Here is a 22,948-nt window from a genome sequence, read left to right on the forward strand (position 1 = left end):
ACCATCTTAAAATGGGAATATGTTGGATAAGGTGGTTTTGGATACGTACAGATATATAAAAATGAAAAGAATACAATCACAGTTGAATTGCTTTTTTATTATCGGTGTGATTAATGAGGATTGATGGGACTCAGCTATAACATGTTGCTGGTTTGAACAAACAGCTGAGCCTCAGTCTTAAAAGCTGGAACAGACACTGGTTGCTCGTCTTGCTAGACATATCAGTCAAATCTCTTGAATATCAAGCTTTCTGTCTTAAAAATAGGAAAGACATAGACAATGTCATCTTAGAAATGCTAAAACAATGATCACTGTTGGACTACCCTTGATAGTAGGTTGGCTCATTCAGAGCTGACCTGGGGCTAATTAATGAAAGTTTTCATCAGCTCATGTCTCCTATTTGAAATAGGAACTGGTTGAGAAACTTGCTTCTCAATCACATGTTTTCTAGTTCAGGCCCATCACTTGGCATTTTGTGTGTCTTCTACTTTAGCCCTAGGATGACCAGGGTTTGGTTGAAGGAAACCAAAAGATGCCTAATCAAATGTTTGTGTGTGTGTGTGTTTGTCCTCATTTCAATGTTGTGGTAGTTGTAAACATGTGTCACTGTCATATAAGCAGTGTCATTTATTTCCAATTTTTTTAATGAAAGTATGTGGAAATATTACCTTACTTGGAAAGAAATAAGGGCTGGTGACAGGAAGGGTGTTCACCCATACAAAATTTTCCTTCTTGGATTTTGTCTGATCCATATGAGCATGGACAAGTGGATGTTAAAATGATGATGTTGATGATGATAACTAAGAAATGTTTCATTAATTACAGTGAATTAATTACAGTTCAATATCTCTACCAAGATCTCAGAAAAGCAGTAGGAAACTTTGTAAGGATTGTGATCCATTAGGTTAGAGCATATAGAATTCATGTTGCAAAATGATGCTTGTAGTAATAAAGGTATTTAGCTTGAAAAATAGTATTTAATTAGGAGATCATATAAGATATTATGTGGAAGATAAAACTTTCATGAAAGCTGTAGACAGATGGGATAAAGTTGAAGGAGTACAAGAAGGCAATAATAATGGATGCTTCTAATTTAGACACAAGCCCAATAATTTTGAGCAATGTATGTGCAGAGAGGTGTTGATACCATTGACTCCAGTATTTGACTCATACCTTATATTGTTGACTCCCGAGGGTTGAAAGGCAAGGTTGACCATAGCAGGATTTGAACTCAAATATGATGATTTTCTGTATTGGCAACAAGGGTCCAAAGTGTTGAAAACCATACAAAGACAAATACAGAACTGGGATTGGAGGTTGGGGATATGTTGAATAAGAGGGTGAAACTGAAATTTATGAATGTTTACTTTGGTGCAAAGCTGCAATTTTGTTTTATCATTTAGTCAAACTGTGTAACCCATATCAGCATGGAAAATTGACGTTAAATGATGATAGTGAGTGGTATTGGTTGATATAATTTTTTCTTCATCACATATATTTTTCTAACTAGCCAAATAATATGTGAACTTCAAAGCAGACATGGTTTAGCGTGAGATTTTCTAGTGTTATTGATATTGACAGTAATGGTGATATAAAGTAATAAAAAAAAAAAAAGAAAAAAAAAGAAATTATATTGGTAATATCAGACACTGGAATAGTAAAGGCAATAGTAATTGCAAAAGCATGTGTGGAGTGATTTTGCATGATTGTGTATGTGTTGTCAATTTTACCAGTTAATTGGTTCCTAGTTACTTTTATTCACCAGGATTGTGTCTGATCCATATGAGCATGGACATGTGGATGTTAAAATGATGATGTTGATGATGATAACTAAGAAATGTTTCATTATTTACTGTGAATTAAATTCAATATCTCTACCAAGATCTCAGAAAAGCAGTAGGAAACTTTATAAGGACTGTGATCCATTGCCTTTGTTTTAATTAATTTTGGTAATAAGGAAGAATTTAGTAAAATAACTTTATCATTATTAAACTGGAGTTTGGAACATAAACCGATATGGAATTTTTATGGAATTTTAAAATTTAGATCACTTTAAAATAAGAAGTTTGTACCCTAGATCGATGGGCGGTCTTGGATGGTTTTGGTATCAAAAAGGTTTTGTAAAGAGATAGGTATTTTTAAGCAGCACAGGAAAACAGCCCCATATGTTTTGTCACTGTTTTCTTTCTATTGTGAAGTCAACGTTGTCTTTTATCCCTCAGAGTTTATTTCATATTTTATTTTTTTTTATTTCATCTAGTTTCAGCTCATGAGCTGTGGCCATGCTGGGGCACCACCATTTAGTGTTGCTACGTAATTTTACTTCAGGAATGCTTTTTAGCTATTTACATTTGGTGCATGAGAGAGTTTGATGCAGCTGCCCTCATCTGCAACTCCTGCCACGTAGTTGGTTCATCTTGGACACTTGACAGGAAGAGGTTCAGCTTTATTTTGAGGACACCTACATCCACCCCATGCAGGTCTCTCAGGTCCTTCGGGAGGATAATGAAGAGCTGTGGACCTCTGAAGCCCAGTTGATAACAATTTTTTTTTAAGACCTGTCCAAAATAGTAAATTGATAGAATTCTTGGAAGGTTGGATACAATGTTTTACTGTATTTGTTCTGGCTTTTTATATACTGAATGCCTATGTAGGTGCGTGGCAAATTTGTCCATATCTAGCTAAGATGTCATCTTTTAAATGGCATGTTGAATTGAAGCAAGTATAATGATGCCCAGGGAAGCTGGATGCTGCTGATTCTTGCCAACATAATATGGTCTTTAACTCAGCTGACAAACAGTATTCATCTGCTCATTGTTGTTGGGTAGCACACATTGAGTTACAAATATTTAAAAAATTACGTAAGAAGAATATTTAATTTTTACCACATCTTAACATTCTTGTGAGATGTAAACTCTTAAACTGATAACTTGAAATGTGTGAACTGCTTCTATGTTTGTATAAATATATAGAATATTTGTCTGTAATAATTTGTGATAGCTTGTCTAAGTTCATAGCCTTTATTTTTATACCATATTTTCTCTGAGTTTCAGTTCTCTAGGTCATCAGAACCTTTATTCCAAATCTTTAACTATTTTTGACTACGAAAAATTCCATGACAAGCACATACTGTTTGTCAAGGAAGTCAACATCAGATGTTTGTCAACCTGACAGCATAGTGAAGGAAGGCATGTGTGTGTGTTTGGCAGTCAATACTGAATATTCACATGCTACTTAAAATACTATTAATCGGCCTTGTAAACGTTCTTTAATTAATTGTGTTTATATATCTCTTTCAGTTCTTTGTCCAATGCCATGGAAAGCAACAAAGTAATGCGTAGCAAAGGTAGAAACAAAAACAGGAACTCGGCGAATAACGCTCAGCTTGACGCTCCTTCGTCATCTACCCAGAATCAGCGTAGCGGTGGCGGCAGGATTAGCAGCAACGGTCGGAAGCAGCGTCGATTAGAACATCTCAAAATGGAGCGGAAGCAGCTTGTTCTGTGGCGCTGGCCGTTGCGGACCACAAAATATTTTTTATTTGAAGTCTGGCATTTACTTTCCACTTACACAAAACAGTAAGCTCTTGAGAATTTTTTTTTTATCTCACCTCATCCCACTTTTTTCCAGATCAATATTGACACTTTTGTATTTAAACTGGCCATATCCAACCCAAATATTCTACCTGTTTTATGTTCAAACTGTCAAGATCCAGCTTCTTACACCTACCCTTCAATGTCATTCTAAAGATATACAACCACATCATCAAAATCCCACATGCCACCGGCACAGGTGCCAGGCGAGGCTGGCAATGGCCGCGATCGGTTGGTGCTTTTTATGTGCCACCGGCACGGAGGCCAGTTAGGGCGGTTCTGGCAATGGCCACGTTTTGATGGTTCTCTTACATGCCACTGGCACTGGTAGGAAAAATAATCAGAACTGTGTACTTATAATTTTGTTTGATTTCATTAGTTCCTGGGTTAAACAACCAGAACAAAAATGATAACAACTGAAGAGAAAATAATTTTAAGTCCTTCATTAATGAAGCTGGTAAATTTTAGTTTATTTAGGTGATATGAATGATTGGATCAGTTAGTGGACTTATCTCCTCAGTCTTACACTGCTTCATTTTTTTTCACATAGCTGTTTGGAGTGAGATGAGTTAGGAGGCCACATGTTGGAGGAAAAGATTACATGATTGTGAAATTTCTCAGCTGGCCATTCTTGGATCAAAAGGGCTGTGTGGGAGGGAGCAGAATCTTGTTTGAAAGATAACTGGCCTTCTTTGTACCAACCCTTGGTGCAGCACTTCACCACCATGTCCAGAACCTCAGTGTAGACAGTGGTGCTGACTCTGAGGCCCAGAAGGATGAAGTGAGGCAATATGACATGATCCTCACTGCTCACAACCCCAGAACAAGCAGAGGTGGTGGCAACTTGACACACATCACTATGGGTATCTTCTAGAAATCTGTACAAAGCCACTTGTTCTCCTTTTCACTTTCTGATCCTGTTCGAAGCTCTTCTCGTCTTGAGGAACCAGAGTATGATGAGTTTCTCTGAATGATGAAGCTTGTTCGGTTGGATCATATGATTTTCTTGGGTCTTCCTAGATGAGAGCTGCTTTCTTTACTCATCATGTAGGACTTTCACATAAAGTACAAGTCCTGCAGAATCCCCTGACACATGCAACACACATCTGAGTGGGCCCTGCTGCCATTTGCTATTCATTGAGGGATTCTGCCACTCTGAGCTGCTTAATGAGGAAGTTAAAAATCTGGTGCATGGCACTTAACATTGTTAGATTGTCTTCTATTTATGGCTTGCTAAAGTTGTTTTTACAAATACCTAGTTCACTCTGTGCACAGTAATGGATTGGGGTCAAGATGGGAGCATTTATTTCTAAACTAAAGGTAATAGCACTCTTATTTACTATACTTATTAGTATCCTGGTGGATAAGAACTCTACTATCCTTCATTTAGTAATAAAGGTTTCTGATTCCAATTCAGCCTGGTATAATGTATCTCCAGGAATAAGACATTTAATAATATTCAGAAATCAAATTGATTAAAACATAATGTAGTTGTAAAATTTTTTTTAAATGTTTTGCCAGGTTTAATTGTCAGAAAATTTATAATCTTACAAGTTGTTATTCTTTTCTCTCCTGTATTTTAATTTAGTCCTTTGGCATTTAAACTAGTCATTTCAAGCCCAATCATTCTACCTGTTTTATGTCAAAATTGGTCAGATCCAACCTCTCACACCTACCTGATTATGTTATTCTAAAAATAAACAATTGCATTATTGAAATCTCAAAGCTACAAAATAATGCATGATTAATTCATAACAACGTGAATAAATAAGCATAACATTTGACAGAGTAATCCGAATGCTAAAGGGTTAAACCCCACCATTTATGAGTCCCAGTCAAGTATTTTGATTTCTTGTGAGCTTTCACCAATTGATTTATCATTTTTTTTACTCTCTTTTATGTTTGTTTCCATAGATTGTTTCAAAGAAAACTTATGGTGCTGGCTATCATACTGGTTCTTCTTATATTAAGTGCAGTATATAATCTAAAAGGACCTCACCAACCTTACTTAGCATTGGTGGAAAAGAAACTGTTTTGGTATGCATATTGGATAGGCCTTGGTTTTCTCTCTTCTGTTGGTCTTGGTACTGGCCTCCATACGTTTGTGCTTTATCTTGTAAGTAACCCCTTGTTTTTCAATTTTTCTTTTTTTTTTTTTTACAGTCTTACAATATTTCATAATTAAACTTTAATATTTAACAGCCATGTTATTTAAATATCCTCGAAACCATGTCAGAGATACAGAATAAGGTATTTTCTGAAATTATGAAAATGGCATTAGGAAGGGCGTCCAGCTGTAGAAACTCTGCCAGATCAAGATTGGAGCCTGGTGCAGCCATCTGGTTCGCCTGCCCTCAGTCAAATCGTCCAACCCATGCTAGCATGGAAAGCGGACGTTAAACAATGATGATGATGATGTATTACTTGTGGTGCTTATAGCAGTTGTACATGTTAAGCATTGCAATTTGTTATTAGATATATATGATATGGGCATCACTAGCAGAATTTGAAGCACAACAGATAAAATAATACTTTATATTATTTAGTTACATCTCTTTATTTTATCCTTTGTTGACTTTTGATTTTTCTGAGAGCTTGTTATACTAGTCAAGTACTGCAATTAGTTTAATAAAATATTCCCTCTCCTGCAAAATATTTGGCCCTGTACCAACAGAAAACAGTGTGTGTACATATATATATATATATATATATATATATATAGTAGACAAATGAATTATCTTATTACGGATAATTCGAAGTGAGCAGTCATCGAAAAACTTGTTGTGCATTTTGTTGGAGAATTAAGTTCCTGGTTTTTCCTGAAGAGAAAGCTGCATAATGGACTCCTTATTCATTCAGAATTAGGGATTTTGCAGACTTCGAAACATATGTCGAAAATAAAATAAAGGAACTTTGTTAAATCTTCGTTCAGCTCCATTCTTTCCTATACTTATATATATATATATATATATATATATATATATATACACATACAATAAAAATAATTTGATTCTGTTAATTGGCAGAATGATTTATGCTACATTTTTTAGTTTTATTCAGGATTTCTCAGCATTTCAAGCTCAGAATGCAGTGTACTTATTTCTGAACTAAAATTTACCCCCCCCCCCCAAAAAAAAATCAATGCCGTAAGGGTTGAATTGCTAACCTTGCTAACCTGTTGGCATCATATGTAACATAATTTTTATTACGAAAATACAGACGTGAACAACAAGTCTATCAGAATTTCTATTGCTGTCTTGAAGTTGACAACTTCAGTAGCTACATATACAGTTTGAATGAGATGTGAGCCAATACTTAAAACTCTAAGAAACATATCTTATAAAACACTGAAAATATGATCAAATCACTGTTGATAAACAGCACTGCTGAATATTATCCAGATAATATCAGATTGGCTGTGTGGTAAGAAGCTTGCTTCCCAATCACATGGTTCATCTTTTATATAGACACAAAACTAACCAAAGCTTTGTGAGTGGATTTGGTTGATGGAAACTGAAAGAAGGCTTTGTGTGTGTGTTTATATTTATCTTTGTTTGTTTGTTTGTTTGTATGTATGTGTGTGTGTATGTATGTATGTATGTATGTATGTATGCATGCATGCATGCATGCATGCTTGTCCACCCACTACCACTTGGCAATTGATATTGTTACACACCCTGTAACTTAGTGGTTCAACATAAAGAGACCAAGAGAATAAGTACCAGGCTTTAAAAAAATATTGAAAATAATTACTGGGATCAATTTGTTTAACTAAACCCGTCAAAGTGATGCTCCAGCATGGCTGCAGTCCAATGACTGAAACAAAAGATAAGGCGGCAAGCTGGCAGAAACGTTAGCACGCCGGGCAAAATGCTTAGCGGTATTTCATCTGCCGCTTCGTTCTGAGTTCAAATTCTGCCGAGGTTGACTTTGCCTTTCATCCTTTTGGAGTCAATTAAATAAGTACCAGTTACGCACTGGGGTCGATATAATCCACTTAATCCATTTGTCTGTCCTTGTTTGTCCTCTCTGTGTTTAGCCCCTTGTGGGTAGTAAAGAAATAGGTATTTCATCTGCTGTTACGTTCTGAGTTCAAATTCCACTGAGGTCCACTTTGCCTTTCATCCTTTCGGGGTCGATAAATTAAGTACCAGTTACGCACTGGGGTCGATATAATCGACTTAATCCTTTTGTCTGTCCTGGTTTGTCCCCTCTATGTTTAACCCCTTGTGTACAATAAAGAAATAGGAAGCAAATAAAACATAAGTCAAAGATACTGAGGTGGTATTTTGTGACAGGAAGAACATCCAGCTGTGAAACACTTTAGAATGTTCCATCCAAATCCATGCCAATGTGGAAAACCAAAAGTAAAAATAATTCATATTTGTTATTGTCAGTCATCAACTGAAATATCTAAAAAAAAAGAATTATTTGCTATATAGGGACAGGCTTGGCTGTGTGGTTTTTGAATCTTGCTTTGCAGTCATGTGGTTTTGGGTTCAGTTTAACTGTATGTCACTTTAAGTGGGTGTCTTTTATAGCCCTGGGTCAACCATTGCCTTATGAGTGAATTTGGTAGATGGAATGGATGGACTAGAAGCCTGTTGTGTGTGTGTGTGTGTATACATTATATATGTGTGTCTTTGTGTTTGTCCTCACTTTCACTGCTTGACAACCAGTGTTGGTTTGTTTCTGTCCAAGTAACTTAGCAGGTTAACAAAAAAAAAAAAAATAACAGATTTTAAAATATAAGTACTGGAGTCAGTAAAAGATAAATGATATTGTCAGGTAAAATCTTCATACCCTAAAATAATGGTTTTACTTTTTATGAGAATTTTATTATTTTTTATCCAGTTACACTTATTTTTTTTAGATACAGTAGTTTTTGTATTGTCTTAGAACTGTATCTTCATGAAAAATATATTCAAAGTATTTTTATCCTGTGTGTGAGAAATATGTGTTCTAATTTTAGGGTCCTCATATAGCATTGGTAACGTTAGCTGCTTTTGAATGTATGTCTGTTGACTTTCCAGAGCCCCCTTACCCTAACAAGTGAGTATGTTTCTTTTCCTATTAATATTGTTTTGCTGTTATTTTAGGGACATTCAGCTGGGGTCTCAAACTGTCACGTTCTTTTATTTTGTGCAAATCACTTGTTCAGTTAGGGTTATTGTTACTGAGGGCTATTAAAGGAAATCAGTGCTGGCTTTTGTAAAGTTGACTGTTATATAAACATGAAGTGCTGTTTAATTTAGAATCAGAATAAACTTGTCAGTTGTGTCACTTTAAGCATTGAAAAGTCAGTTTTGTTGATACCATTGTAAACTTAATTCATGTATTAATGTTTATCCTGGTTCTTTTACCCCACTTTTTCCTTTTCTTCTTTTTGATAATTTTAAATATTTGTTGTTATTGGATGGGTTAGAAGGTCCTGCAAACCCATGTTGTTAAATCAGGTTTTATAGTAGAATAGTGTTGTATATGTCAACTATGAAATTGAGATGACACCTGTAAATTGGCTTGATAGAGCAGACTAAGACAAATAAGTACATTACATTTATCTAACAACACAAAGTTTTACCTTATAATTTGTTAGCCAATTCCACCTGACCCACCTAACTATGGAGAAGGCTATATTAAAACAATGATGATAGTTCATCACTTTAACTCTACAGCTGACACAACTCAGAATTGTTTGTCTAAAGAATTCTAATAAAAAAAAGAAAAAAGAAATAGTATTATGATAATCCATACTGCACTAAGGACTATAAAAATATGACTGTTTCAAATCTCTGGAAATTGTTATATTCTTTGTTTTTCCATCTGACTGATAAAAGTCATTGATATTATAAGACCAAATCTTATTATAAGGTGGCAAGCTGGTAGTGTCATTATCATGTTGGATAATATGTTTTGTGGCTTTTCTTCCAGCTCTTTATGTTCCGAGTTCAAATCCTGCCCAGGTCAACTTTGCCTTTCATCCCTTTGGAGGGATGAATGCACTAGGTTATCGTATAAAGTACCAGTCATGTACTGGAGTTAACTGACTCGTCCCCCTCCCTTTAAAATTGCTAGCCTCGAACCCAGCAACAGCCAGGCATCTCATTCAGTGGGAATGTTGTGATCATGATCACTTATATGCCATGGAAACTGGATAACCAGTCTTATGAGTCCTAGAACCAAAGGAAGAAAACTAAAGTTTTACTGTATACTCACTATATTTACAAATAGAATATTGTCCTTAAGACAGATTGTTATATTAGACCTGAGAGATACTGGACCAAGATAATAGATTATGCTCCCCAGTACTGGTAGAGGTATTATAATTATATTATATTTAATACTGAATTCTATTCTCTAGCTCAAACTACTGATAAGGCTGTCATATATTTGATGTTGATGGATATAATTAATTAAGTCATAATAAAATTAAACTGTATGCATGTTAGATACACTGTTTCTCGTTTACTTCAGTTAGAAATTTACTCAAAACAATATTTCTGTTTGCTCTATGTGCTTTAGATGAGTTAATAATTTCAAAATTTTCTTACTATTCATCAGAATTATTTGTCCGTCAGTTGAATCTAAAACCATGTCTATATGGATGATAATGAGTAAAGTACGAATGGAGTCTATAATGTGGGTAAGTTGCTTTTGTTTTTACTTTAGCTCTAAGTATGTATGCTCAGATATACATATGTGATTATACATTTTAGTCTCTTGATTATTGCAATTATGGCTTTGTAGTTAAGAAGTTCACTTAACAGCTACGTGATTCTGTTTGTTTGAGCCCATTTTGCAGCACTCTTGGCAAGTGGCTTCTATCATAACCTTGGGTTAACCAAGATGTAAACACCACAGAGAAAATCGATAACTTAGTGCATTCAAATAGAAATATGTGGTGGTTTATTCTGCTTCAGTTTCACAAACACACTTTTGTCATTCCCTCAGTAAACCAGAGGTTATTATAGTAGCTGTAAAAAAAGGTAAAAAGTGGAGACAGCACTCAGGTGGTTCTAAAAGCTATAGTATGTCTCTGAGTGATTTGCTGCTAATCAGTCAAGTGATTTTTCTCTGGATGTTGTCTAGGACCTTTGTGTGTGCAGCACCACCATCTGAGATGTGGGAATTAATGCTCTGTTGTGGAGTGGACTTCACTTTAGCTTTGAAGAATGTCAAAAATTGTTGGGGGATGAAGTATTTTCTGGTCCTGATGAAAGGGCCAGTCTTAAATCTTTATTATAGGCATGTAGCCTGAATAGAGAGTAGACATAACAAGGACAGACAACACAAAACATGGGGTACATATAACGAAAAATAAATATGAAATGGAATATTTACAAGGAATAGAATGGAATGGCTTACGAGCCCCCAAAGCTCGCAGTTTCATTTTACTGTTCATGTATACAGTTTATGATTATCCGGGGTATTCATCAGTTATGTGCTTTGTCAGTTCCTCCAGCTAAACCACGCTGGGCAAACTGTTGATACGCACACAGTCTAGTCTCCATAACAATGTCGGGGAATAGCTCTGTCAATGAAAGGGCCAGTCTTTGCAATGCAATCCTATCTATGTTAAGAATGTACTTTTGGTAGAAGTGATCATTGCTGATTGTGAGGCCTAAAATTTGGAGCAGTTGTGTGAGCTTTAGTTGAATGCTGATCATGTCTAGGGGTGAGTGCAATGATGTTTTCATGATATGAGTAGTGCTTGTGTTTTTTGTTGTTGAAAGAGACAAAATTGGCATGGCCCCCACTAGAGGGTGGTTAGGAGATCTCCATTCATGGAAATAAAGCAGGTTTGATGTATGGTGTGGATGCTGCATGTGAATGATGTGCAGTTGGGGAAGGTTAGGGAAGAGTGGGTGTTGTAGTCCTATTGGAATGTAGGTTATTGATATATAGAAGAAAGAGTGTTGGAGACAGACTTGAATCCTGGGGCTCCTGAGAGCTGATGGTGTGGAACAGAAAGAACTCATTGAAACAAGCCAGATAATGTGATCTGATGTGAAGCTGTCAGTCTAAAAGATGAGACAGGTAGAACCTACTAGGAGATTTGTATGGTAGACATAGTTGAACATCAGTATTACTTTCATTAACCCTTTAACCATCAGATTATTCTATCAAATGTAGTGATTGTTTACTTTTAGAATGACATTGTAGGGTAGGTGTGAGAGACCAGATGTGGCTTGTTTGAACATAAAACAGGTAGTATATTTGGGCTGGATATGGCTAGTTTAAATGCTGAAGGGCTAGATTTCTTCTTACCCCCACATCAATGTGGTCAACCATTTCGGTCTTGACCATTTTTTCAGACATAGCTTGTCCCAGATTATATTATCTGTTATGTTCCGCTTTTATTTTTTAAGTAATAGTAAGGTGTGATTTAAGAATAATTTGGCTGTTATTTCTTGCATTTTGTTGAACCACATAGAGGGTCCCTCATTGGTCTATGTGTGTGTATTTACCTAAACCTAAATTGAAGTATCACTGATTTTTTAAAATAATTTTAACAATTAATGTTGTCAAACCAATAACAAAAACAACCCAACTTCCAATTGATTTTCAGGGAGCTGGAACAGCTATTGGCGAGCTGCCCCCATACTTCATGGCCAGAACATCTCGTCTTTCAGGATCTGAAAGTGAAGAAGAAGAACTTGGTGAACTAGAAGAGCTGGTGCGCGAAAGAAATGCCAACCCCGGGGAACTGGTATGCAAATTATTTAATTCATAATATTAATAACCATTGCAAAGATTTATATGTACAAGTGGTTATATTTTATTTTCTTATATATCAGCATAGGTGTGGCTGTGTGGTGAGAAGTTAGCTTCCCAACTACATGGTTCCAGGTTCAGTCCCACTGTGTGGTACTTTATGCGAGTGTCTTCTACTCTAGCTTTGGGCTGACCAAAGCCTTGTGAATGGATTTGGTAGATGGAAACTGAAAGAAGCCTGTTTTGTGTGTGTGTGTGTGTTTGAAGGTGCATGGTCTAAAGTTTAGGGTATTTCACTCACAATTGCTACATCATGGGTTCAATTCCTGGATTGGGTGGCATATTGTGTTCTTAAGTAAAACACTTCATTTCACATTGTTCCAGTCCACTCAGCTGTAAATGGTTAACCCTGTGATGGTGTAGCCTTCCTATCAGGGAGGATGTTGACCTGCTCACCTAGCCAGCAGGGTGGCCTCATTCAAAAGCTAAAGCAATGCAAAGCACATTGTGACCAGTGGTGTATAACAACATCCAATAATCTGGTTGATATTGTGATTACTGCAATGTGTATGTGTGTGTCTTTGTGTGTACCCTTGTCTAGACATCACGTGATGGTGGTAAATGACTGAGGTTGTTCATTTTCAGGCTTCCATGTAAAACATGTCTGGCCTTAGTGAAATATTATCTTTTAAGGAAACAAATGAAGGTTGACAATAGAGCATCTAGCCATAGATCTGCCTCAACAAATTCTATCTGACCCATGCAAGCATGGAAAAGTGGATGTTAAATGATGATGATGCTGATGATGATATTGATATATATATATTGTCAGGGTTAACCAACTGAAATTTCATAATATTTAAGTTATAAAAATTTGATTAAGATTTTAATTTAAATATGAACAATTTAATTTAAAATTGGAACAATTTCATCTGAGATGGATTGGAATTTAAAAGCTTTTAAGAAATTTCTAGGATCTTTCAGAGAAACAACTTTGGAGAAATACTGTAACTAGTTTAACAAGTTAGAACGAACCCCTATCTTGCACAGAACATTGACCTCCTGGAATCTGTCCAGAGACGTGCAACCAAACGCATACCCTCCATCAGACACCTACCATATTCTGAGCGCCTTGTTTCCCTGGGCATGGATTCACTGAAGCTCCGGCGTCTGGCAACGGACTTGGTAAAACACCCACAAAGTTATCAACCACCTCACCAACAACAACACTGAACACCTTTTTGATCTCCATGTGTCTAACACACGTGGACATGCCTACAAAGTCAGAAAACAATACAGCTCTCATGACTTTCGGAAACATTTTTTCACGCTCAGAGTTGCTGAAGCATGGAATAAACTGCCTGCGTCAGTTGTTGACTGCCATGACACTGCATCTTTTAAGGCCCTCATGCTTTCCGAAATCCGCCGAAACTACACCTGATTATATATACACTTTAGATGAGTTGTAGTGCACCTGAGCACTGTACACAATTATTATTATTATTATTATTATTTTAATTAATGTTTTTTTTTTTTTTTTTTTTTTTTGTTTCAGGGTTTCCTTGATCGAGCAAAGGTTGGAATTCATAACATGATAAAGAAAGTAGGCTTTTGGGGTATCTTGGCTTGTGCTTCTGTAAGTATCATAAGTATTATTATTATTATTATTGTTGTTGTTGTTGTTGTTATTGTTGTGGGGTGCAATAGTCCAGTGGTTAGGGCAGTGGACTTGCAGTTGTAGGATCGTGGTTTCAATTCCCAGACCGGGCATTGTGAGTGTTTATTGAGCCAAAACACCTAAAGCTCCATGGAGCTCCGGGTGAACCCTGCTGTATTCTTTCACAACTTTCTTTCACTCTTTCTTCCTGTTTCTGTTGTACCTGTATTTCAAAGGGCCAGCCTTGTTACACTCATGTGTCACGCTGAATCTCCCTGAGAACTATGTTAAGGGTACATGTGTCTGTGGAGTGCTCAGCCACTTGCACATTAATAAATGAGCTGTGACGTTCACTGGGCCAAGCTGTATCGGCCTTTGCCTTTCCCTTGGATAACATTGGTGGTGTGGAGAGTGTAGGCAGGTATGCATGGGCGACAGCTGGTCTCCATAAACAACTTTGCCCAGACTTGTGCCTCAGAGGGTAACTTTCTAGGTGCAATCCCATGGTCATTCATGACTGAAGGGGGCCACACATTATCTCAAGATATCTCAAGAACTGCTGGATGGATTCAGATGAAACTTTCAGGGATGTTTGGCCTTGTGTCTGGCATGAACTGATTAGATTTTGGGATTGATCCGGTACCGGACAAAGATTATGAATTATTTTTCCGATTCTTTTTACTTAATTTTTGAGAGCAGTTGGGTTCATTTTTAGTATTCTCATTTGTGAGAGCAATTGAGTTTATTTCAGATATTCTCATTTTAAAAATCATCTCCATCTAATCATTTAGAGAATGTTGGTATTGCCTTGGTGGAGGTTTGCACTCTCTGAGTGTTCTTGCTATTATTATTATCATTATTATTATTTTAGCAATAATAAATCTCTGAACGAGGTATAAACAGTAACTGCACGACAATGTGAGGTATACTTGCCATCTCAATATGGCTAACCACTAAGGGTGGGTGTTCTCCTGGGACTACAAGCTACAGTAATACCCACCCTCAGTGGTTAGCCATATTGAGATGGCAAGTATACCTCACATATTATTATTATTATTTTTTTAAGACATTTTAATTTGATATTATTTCAATTGTTACCTCTTTCAAGAAAAAATAACTTGGTCATAAAATCATAAAGTTGACAAATTTCAATTTAATCTTTGCAGATCCCTAATCCATTGTTTGATCTCGCTGGGATATTATGTGGCCACTTCTTAATCCCGTTTTGGACGTTCTTTGGTGCTACTCTTATTGGCAAAGCTATTATTAAGATGCATATCCAGGTAAAGATATAAGTTTTGGTTTCTTCTTTAGCATTATTGATTAAGAGTAATTGTTACATTTGTATGAAATATGTGCATGCGTGCACACACACTCATGCTTGTGTATTTGTTTACTTTGTTGCTTCTCCAAGTTCATCACACAAGCAAATACATAGATAGGTATGAGAATCTTGTAATAGTGGAGAAGATTATCAGTTTCAATTGAATATATAAACCCTACTACACACATACAGACACATACATATATACATATACAAACCTATACATATATATATAGAAACAGATACTTTCATTGTTTCAATAGTCTTATAATTGAGACATTTCTGTAATGCTGGCTAAAAATGAATTATGTGTTTTTCGATAGATTAAGTAGAGCAAACAAAGAATTCTCATGAGTAGCTAATGAAGAACATCTATTTGGCATCATGCCAAACTGCTTTCTGAGAGTGGATACTTAAGGTTTAAACAAAGCAGAATCCATCTCTATCATTCATGTGTATCATTTTAGACAGTATTTTTTCCTGTTACAAGACATTTCTGATGGGTTGCATGGGTTACACACACAGATACACACACGTGTGTGCGTGTGTGTATATGTATATATATATTGACCTGTTGCAGCAAGTGAAATCGTTCTCATGGTCGATGACATTACCACCTGATCGGCACCCATGCCAATGGCACGTTAAAAGCATCATTTGAGCATGATCGTTGCCAGTGCCGCCTGACTGGCACCTATGCTGGTGGCACGTAAAAAGCACCATTTGAACGTGGTTGATGCCAGTACTGCCTGACTGGCTCTTGTGCTGGTGGCACATTAAAAGCACCCACTACACTCTTGGAGTGGTTGGCATTAGGAAGGGCATCCAGATGTAGAAACTCTGCTAGATCAGATTGGAGCCTGATGCAGCCTTCTGGCTTGCAAGCCCTCGGTCAAACCATACAACCTATGCCAGCATGGAAAGCTGATGTTAAACGACGATGATGACAATGATGCTGCTGATATATACACACACTTACTGGTATAACTCCATTGTTCAGAAGTTCACTTCACAATCATATGAGTCTAGTTTCAAAACCCACCCATGGCTGATGAAAGCTGTACAGGTCATGTACATAGATGCTATCAGTAAGGTGAGAGTTAATGGTTATAACAAAGAATTTGGTGTACAAGTAGGAGTTCATCAAAGTCCAGTCCTTAGTCTTCACCTTTTCATCATTGTCCTCCAAGCCATAAGAAGAACTCAAGATTGGAAGCCTGTGAGAACTACTGTATGCTGATGATCTTGTCCTCATAGCAATTTCCATATCAGAGCTAGAAGAGAAATTTTATTTGTGGAAGCAAAATTTGGAATCTAAAGTCCTTAAGGTCCTCGTAAGCAAGAAAACTGACAGGATCCTACCCATTCAGGTAGGTGGCCCTGTTCAATTTATAGGAAAGGTGTAGGCAGGAACTCCATATGGTGCATCCGATGTAAGCTATAAACACATGAGTTGCAGTGGATTATTAGGAAGATTATCTGAGAAGGTAGTGTTCGGGAAATTGATTTTCTCAAATGCCCTGGTAGCTCATTAGAGATATTAGATAATTTTTGCTACCTAGGAGACCAAGTTAGTAGTGCAGTTGGATGCACAGAGACTGTGATAGAATAAGAATAGGATGGAGGAAATGCAGAGAACTTACCTTTGTTGGCGACAAAAGGTTTCTGTCTCTGAGTGAGAGAAGATTGTATGATGCATGTATATGGACAACAATTCTACATGATAGTGAGGCATGGGTCATGAATGCAGAGGACATGCGAAAATTAGAAAGGAATGTGGTTAGTATGCTCTGTTGGATGTGCAATGTAAGTGTACATGTTCATTAGAGTGCTAGTGTTATGAGAGAAGTTAGGCATAAAAGGAATTGGTTGCTGTGTGCAAGAGAAAAGACTGTGCTGGCTTGGTCATGTGATGCAGATGGATGCCAACAGCTCCATAAAGAAGTGCCAATCTTTAAAAGTGGATGGAGTACATGGAAGTGGGAGACCCAAAAAGACATGGGACGAAGTGCTGAAGAAAGACCAAGACACTGAACCTTTAAGGCGAGATGACAAAGGACTGAGATACCTAGGGCATGCTGTATTCAAGAAGGCCCTTACTCTGCAACAGAAGTGTTAAGACTGTTCCCCCTGGTGGTGAGGATTAACTTGGAAGAGTCTTGTGCTGGTACCACATAAAAAAAAACCACTTGTGGTGGTGCCACATTAAAGCACCTGTGTGGTTCCACTTAAAAGCACCCATGTGATGCGATGTAGAGCCATGTGTGCCCGTGTAGAGCCATGTAAAAGCATCAACACACTTTACAAAGTGGTTGGCATTAGGAAGGCATCCAGCTGTAAAAACCATGCCAAGTAAGTCTGGAGTCTGATGCAACTCTCTAGCTTGCCAGCTCTGATCAAACTGTCCACCCCTTGACAGCATGGACAGCGGATGTTAAATGATGATGATGAATGGCATAAAAATTTCAAGTGATAATAGTAATGTGTGCAACAATGACCCAGAATAATCGATGAATTCCTAACCTTGCTTATTTCTTTCTTTTTCAGAAACTTTTTGTAATTTTCTTGTTTAGTGAACATCACATGGACCAAGCTATAAAATTCATGAAGTAAGTGGAATAGTCATAATCTGTTTCAGTCCGTTGATTATGTTTTAAGTTGCTGTAGAATCCTTACTTTCACTTATGTCCATACAAATAGAAATCTACATTTTAATTAGGTAAATGAAAGTCTTGATATCATTCAGCCAGTAGTATGGTGGATCTATTACACTGTCCTGTTTAATATCACTTCATCCTTGGATGTTTTTAATAGGGTTCTCTCTGTTGCAAGTATCTGGACTACATCTCGTCTAACCAATTCATGCCTATGTTGGCTGGTGGCATGTGGTTAAGTAATATACTTCACAACCATGTGGTAGTGAGTTTGATCCTACTCTGTGGCACCTTGAATAAATGTCCTTTGGGTTGACTAATACTTAGTGAATGAAATTTGTTAGGTGGAAATAGTGCAGAAGCCTGTCATATCATCATTATTGTTTTAACATCCACTTTTCCATGGTTGCATGGTTCAGACACATTTTGTTGGAGCATTACGTTTATGGCTAGATGTCCTTCCTGTTGCCAACCTTCACCTATTTCGAAGCAAAGTAATTCTCCCCAAGGCTGAACATGTTTTCACAGAAGATTAGAAATGAGCACCACCTGTGTGACTGTAATACTTGTTTGCAACTACTGCACAATGTCAAGACAAGGAAACACTGACACACATACATATGCACACCATGGGCTTCTTTCAGTTTTCATCTACCAAATCCTCTCACAAGGCTTTTGTTGGCTCTGGGCTATAGTAGAAGACACTTGTCCAAGGTGCTATGCTGTGGTACTGGACCTGAGACGATATAGTTGGGATGTGAACTTCTTAACTACACAGGCATACTTGTGCCATCAAATAAATATATACACACATACATTACTGACGTCTGTGCTGGTGATATGTAAAAAGTGCCCATAACACTCTTGGAGTGGTTTGCATTAGGAAGGACATCCTGCTGTATAAACCATGCCAAATCAGACTGGAACTTGGTGCAGCTTACCAGTTTCTGTCAAACCGTCTAACCCATGCCAGCATGGAAAGCAGACGCTGATTGATGTTGATGTATGAGCATATATATATATATAGATATATCATATTTGATTGGAAGCTAAAATTTCATAATCATTATTCTAAGTTCCTTGCTTTTGATCTTTGAAGATGGTGATGAGAAGCTTAGAGTAATGAATTATGAAGTTCCAAATTCCATTAAAATATATTAATTTACTTGTGCACTCTCTCTCCTTGTTCTCACTCAAGTGTTACACAAACACACATACACATTACTCTGTGTGTGTGTGTGTGTGTGTGTGTGTGTGTGTGTATATAAGCGGGTGCATTTCATGATTTTTACATAAGTTTTTTCCCTGTATGCTGGTGTGGACTTTTGTTCCTTGTAAATAGCTAAAATAAATACCAAAGTATATGGGTTGATATCATTGAGTGAAGCACTTGATGTCAGTGCTTGAATTTAGTAAAAGAATATATTCATGTGTGTGTATATGTTTCTGAGTTAAACATCTGTTATCGATTTTATTTATTCTTGTTTCAGACTGTAACTTTGCTGGGGCACCAAGTTAACTTTTCCGTTTTTTTTTCTCTGTAGGTTTATTCCATTTATTGGTCCTTATACGCAGGCACCATTTATGAAATGGTTGGAACAACAGAAGAATAAATTGCATAATCCAGATCCTCAAGTTAGTCAAGTAAGTTCCCTGTTTGTATTCAAATAATGATAGCAGTTTACAGATATGTGATCAACTGCATTCCATTTGTGATCATCCTTCATATTTACCAGCATCTAGAAGTGTTTTATCTAATGTGTCCTTCTTTGAAGGATGTTATATTAGGGAGCATTAAAAAGTTAACAAAGAATAATTATATGGTGACAAATAATATTATCATCACTAATATTGTCCAATTACTATTATAATTAATTCAGCAGGTAAGGGAGGCAACTCTCAATATGTTTCAGTTTTATTGTCAACCCTTTAGCAAAACATGACCTTCAATATACAAACTTCTTAGCAACATACAAACTTCTTAGCAACAATTTTCTAGCTTTTTATAAATAATTATTATAAAAAGCATTGAGCTGGCAGAATTGTCGGCACATTCTTTTCACCACTTAATTTTCAGAGCTCAAATGCCACCGGGTTGATAAAATAAACTAACCAGGCTTCTCAACCATATGGTCTTGGGTTCAGTCCTACTGTGAGTCACATTGGGCAAGTGTTCTGCTATTATAGTGCTGGCCTTGTGAGTGGGTTAGGTAAATGGAAACTGAAAGAAGCCTGTGGTGTATGTATGTGTGTGTACCCTTTAGCATCTGCTTCCCATGCTGGAATGGGTTGGACAGTTTGACTGAAACTGGTAAGCTGGATAGCTGCACCAGGTTCCTATCTGATTTGGCATGGTTTCTACAGCTGGATGTCTTTCCTAATACCAACCACTGCAAGAGTGTAATAGGTGCTTTTCACATACCACCGGCATGAGGTGTCAGTTAAGTGGCACCAGCAGTGGCCACAACTTCGATTTCACTTGGCTTGAGTCTTATCCAGCATGGAATGTCACCAAGCGTCTCAGTCACTTATCATCTTCAATGGTTATAAATGAGCTTCATCATCAGGGTGTAAGGGATGTTGTTCATTTCCACCATGGGAAATATTACCCTGCTTGGAGGTGAGTGTTGGTAACAGGAAGAGCATCTGGCTGTAGATAATCTGTCTCAATAAATTCAGTCTGACCTATGGATGTTAAATTATTATTATTAATATGGCATGTAAAAAGCACCCACTACACTCACGGAGTGGTTGGCGTTAGGAAGGGCATCCAGCCGTAGAAACACTGCCAAATCTGACTGGGCCTGATGAAGCCTTCCGGCTTCACAGACCCCAGTTAAACCGTCCAACCCATGCTAGCATGGAAAACGGATGCTAAATGATGATGATGATGAATATTTAGACAACAAGCTGGCAGAATCACTACAACCCTGGGCACAATGCTTAGTGGCATTTCATCCATCTTCAAATCCCACTGCAGCCAACTTTGCCTTTCATTCTTTCAGGGTCAATAAAAGCAAGTACCAGCTGAGTACTGGGGTCAATGTAACTGACCCCCCCTCCCCGAAATTGCTAGCCTTGTGTTGAAATTATTATTATTATTATTGTTATTATTATTATTATTATTATTATTATTATTTTCTTTTCAGGGGACTAATCCATTATCATACATATTTGAGAAAGCTGTATTACTTATGGTAGCATATTTCATGCTTTCTATCATCAATTCAATGGCTCAAAATTATCATAAACGGATGAGCAAATCTAAAAATCGCTTGGATGATTAATAAAGAGACACAAATGAAACGATGGGGTGGGGCGGGGTGGGGTTCATCATAAAAGAAAACGAGATGAAAACTAGTGAAAAATATATTTAAAAAAAAAAAAAAAAAGAAACCCAATAAACATTGAAGTTGAATAAAGGCAAGTCCAGAAGAACTGGAATAAGGGAGGAAAAAAAAAAAGTTAAAACTAAAAGAAAAATTCACCAAAAAAATATTTCTTTTCCATCCATAAAATATTCTTGGGTATTATTTCTGTTTTTGACAACCCACTGTCGTTGTTGTTAACATCTGTTATATAACAGTAGACCGAAGGACCTTGAAGGAAATATAACCAAGGAATTACGTTCACTTTTTGTATAAATATAACTGAAAACTCTCCCTATATATGTGCACACAAAAATTTTATTTATATTTTTTAACCAATTTAATTGATAATTTGAAAAGGAAAAAAAAATACATAAACAAAACAAATATATCTAACAAAATCAACATCAAGTAACAAAGAAGGAAAAAAAAAAAATCACCGTCATTCTGCTAATTTTTCGTGAATTTGGAAGACAGTCAGAGATAAAAGAACACAACAAAAAAATGCAATATATATATATATATATATGTTTGTTTGTGTGTGTGTATAAATAAAATGTGTGTTTGTATGTATGTATATATATATATACATATATATGTATATTTGTGCATGTGTGTGTGTGTATATATATATGTATATTTGTGTGTGTATGTATATATATATATATACATATTTTTGTATATGTATATATATATATATATATATATATATTTATACATATATGATTGCTATAGCCACCTATATTATAATGTATTTAATATATCTTCATATATTATTATGTTATTGTATGTTACTATATATATATATATATATATATACACACACACACACACACACCATATACACATGTATAATTATTTATACATATATTTTTATTATACACACACACGAAGCTCTCTTCTTCAAATGACTCAAAATACATAACATACCTTATTTCCCCCTAATTTCAGAGACATTTGAGCTAATTTCTCTTGTTTTTGGAGAAAAAAATAGCCCAGTTTCCGGAAACAAGAAATTCCCAATTTTCTGTTTAATGTTTAGTTTAGTGTCGGATTCTGATAGGTTTTTGTCAACAGCCTTGTACATCATCTACTTAGGACTTTAACCAATTTAAATTGGGTAAATCATAAAAAATGATAACATTTCCAGAGAAACAAACGAAAAGAAACAACAAAAACACAAAAACCCTCTCTTAAACTTAATCAGGTTATCATTTTGTTTTCAACTTGATCTACCATAACTTTCTGTCTGTGTGTATACATGTACGTATATGTATATATACATGTCTGTATGTGTGTGTGTATGCATGTAAAATCTGGTTTTATTCTAAAAATTCCTCCCCCAAAGAGAAAGAGCAGGTCTCTAAACCTGAAACAAGGCTATTTCATTGGAATTTTGATCACGTCAGCTAAATAGCCTTATAAGCATATGTGCAGGTGTATGTGTGTCTGTCTGTCTGTCTGTATGTATGTATGTATGCATGTGTGTGTATATACATGTATGTATATAACCATATGTATATATATTTATATATATACACACACACACACATACACACCTTTGTGTATATATGTATGTGTGTGTATATATATATTCATTCCAATTTGTTCTCCTTACCTTTATCTCTTTGTTTCAT

At 36.3% G+C, this 22,948-nt stretch overlaps 1 protein-coding gene across 5 annotated transcripts in view; it reads left to right on the forward strand.

The window, feature by feature from the left end:
* Positions 1-21,431, forward strand: part of LOC115212228 (vacuole membrane protein 1) — an 82,485-nt gene extending 61,054 nt beyond the window's left edge. For all 5 annotated transcript variants that reach the window (XM_029781075.2, XM_036505740.1, XM_029781069.2 and 2 more), the window contains exons 2-11: positions 3,300-3,578; positions 5,508-5,709; positions 8,566-8,645; positions 10,155-10,236; positions 12,163-12,303; positions 13,864-13,944; positions 15,132-15,248; positions 17,837-17,898; positions 19,488-19,587; positions 21,093-21,431. In XM_029781075.2, the coding sequence (XP_029636935.1) occupies positions 3,316-3,578; positions 5,508-5,709; positions 8,566-8,645; positions 10,155-10,236; positions 12,163-12,303; positions 13,864-13,944; positions 15,132-15,248; positions 17,837-17,898; positions 19,488-19,587; positions 21,093-21,230 (1,266 nt within the window). In that variant the 5' untranslated portion in view covers positions 3,300-3,315 and the 3' untranslated portion in view covers positions 21,231-21,431. The remainder of the gene's footprint in view (positions 1-3,299; positions 3,579-5,507; positions 5,710-8,565; positions 8,646-10,154; positions 10,237-12,162; positions 12,304-13,863; positions 13,945-15,131; positions 15,249-17,836; positions 17,899-19,487; positions 19,588-21,092) is intronic.
* Positions 21,432-22,948: the final 1,517 nt, after the last annotated feature.

This window comes from Octopus sinensis, linkage group LG1 (genome assembly GCF_006345805.1).
Source record: "Octopus sinensis linkage group LG1, ASM634580v1, whole genome shotgun sequence".
Lineage (NCBI taxonomy): Eukaryota > Metazoa > Mollusca > Cephalopoda > Octopoda > Octopodidae > Octopus > Octopus sinensis.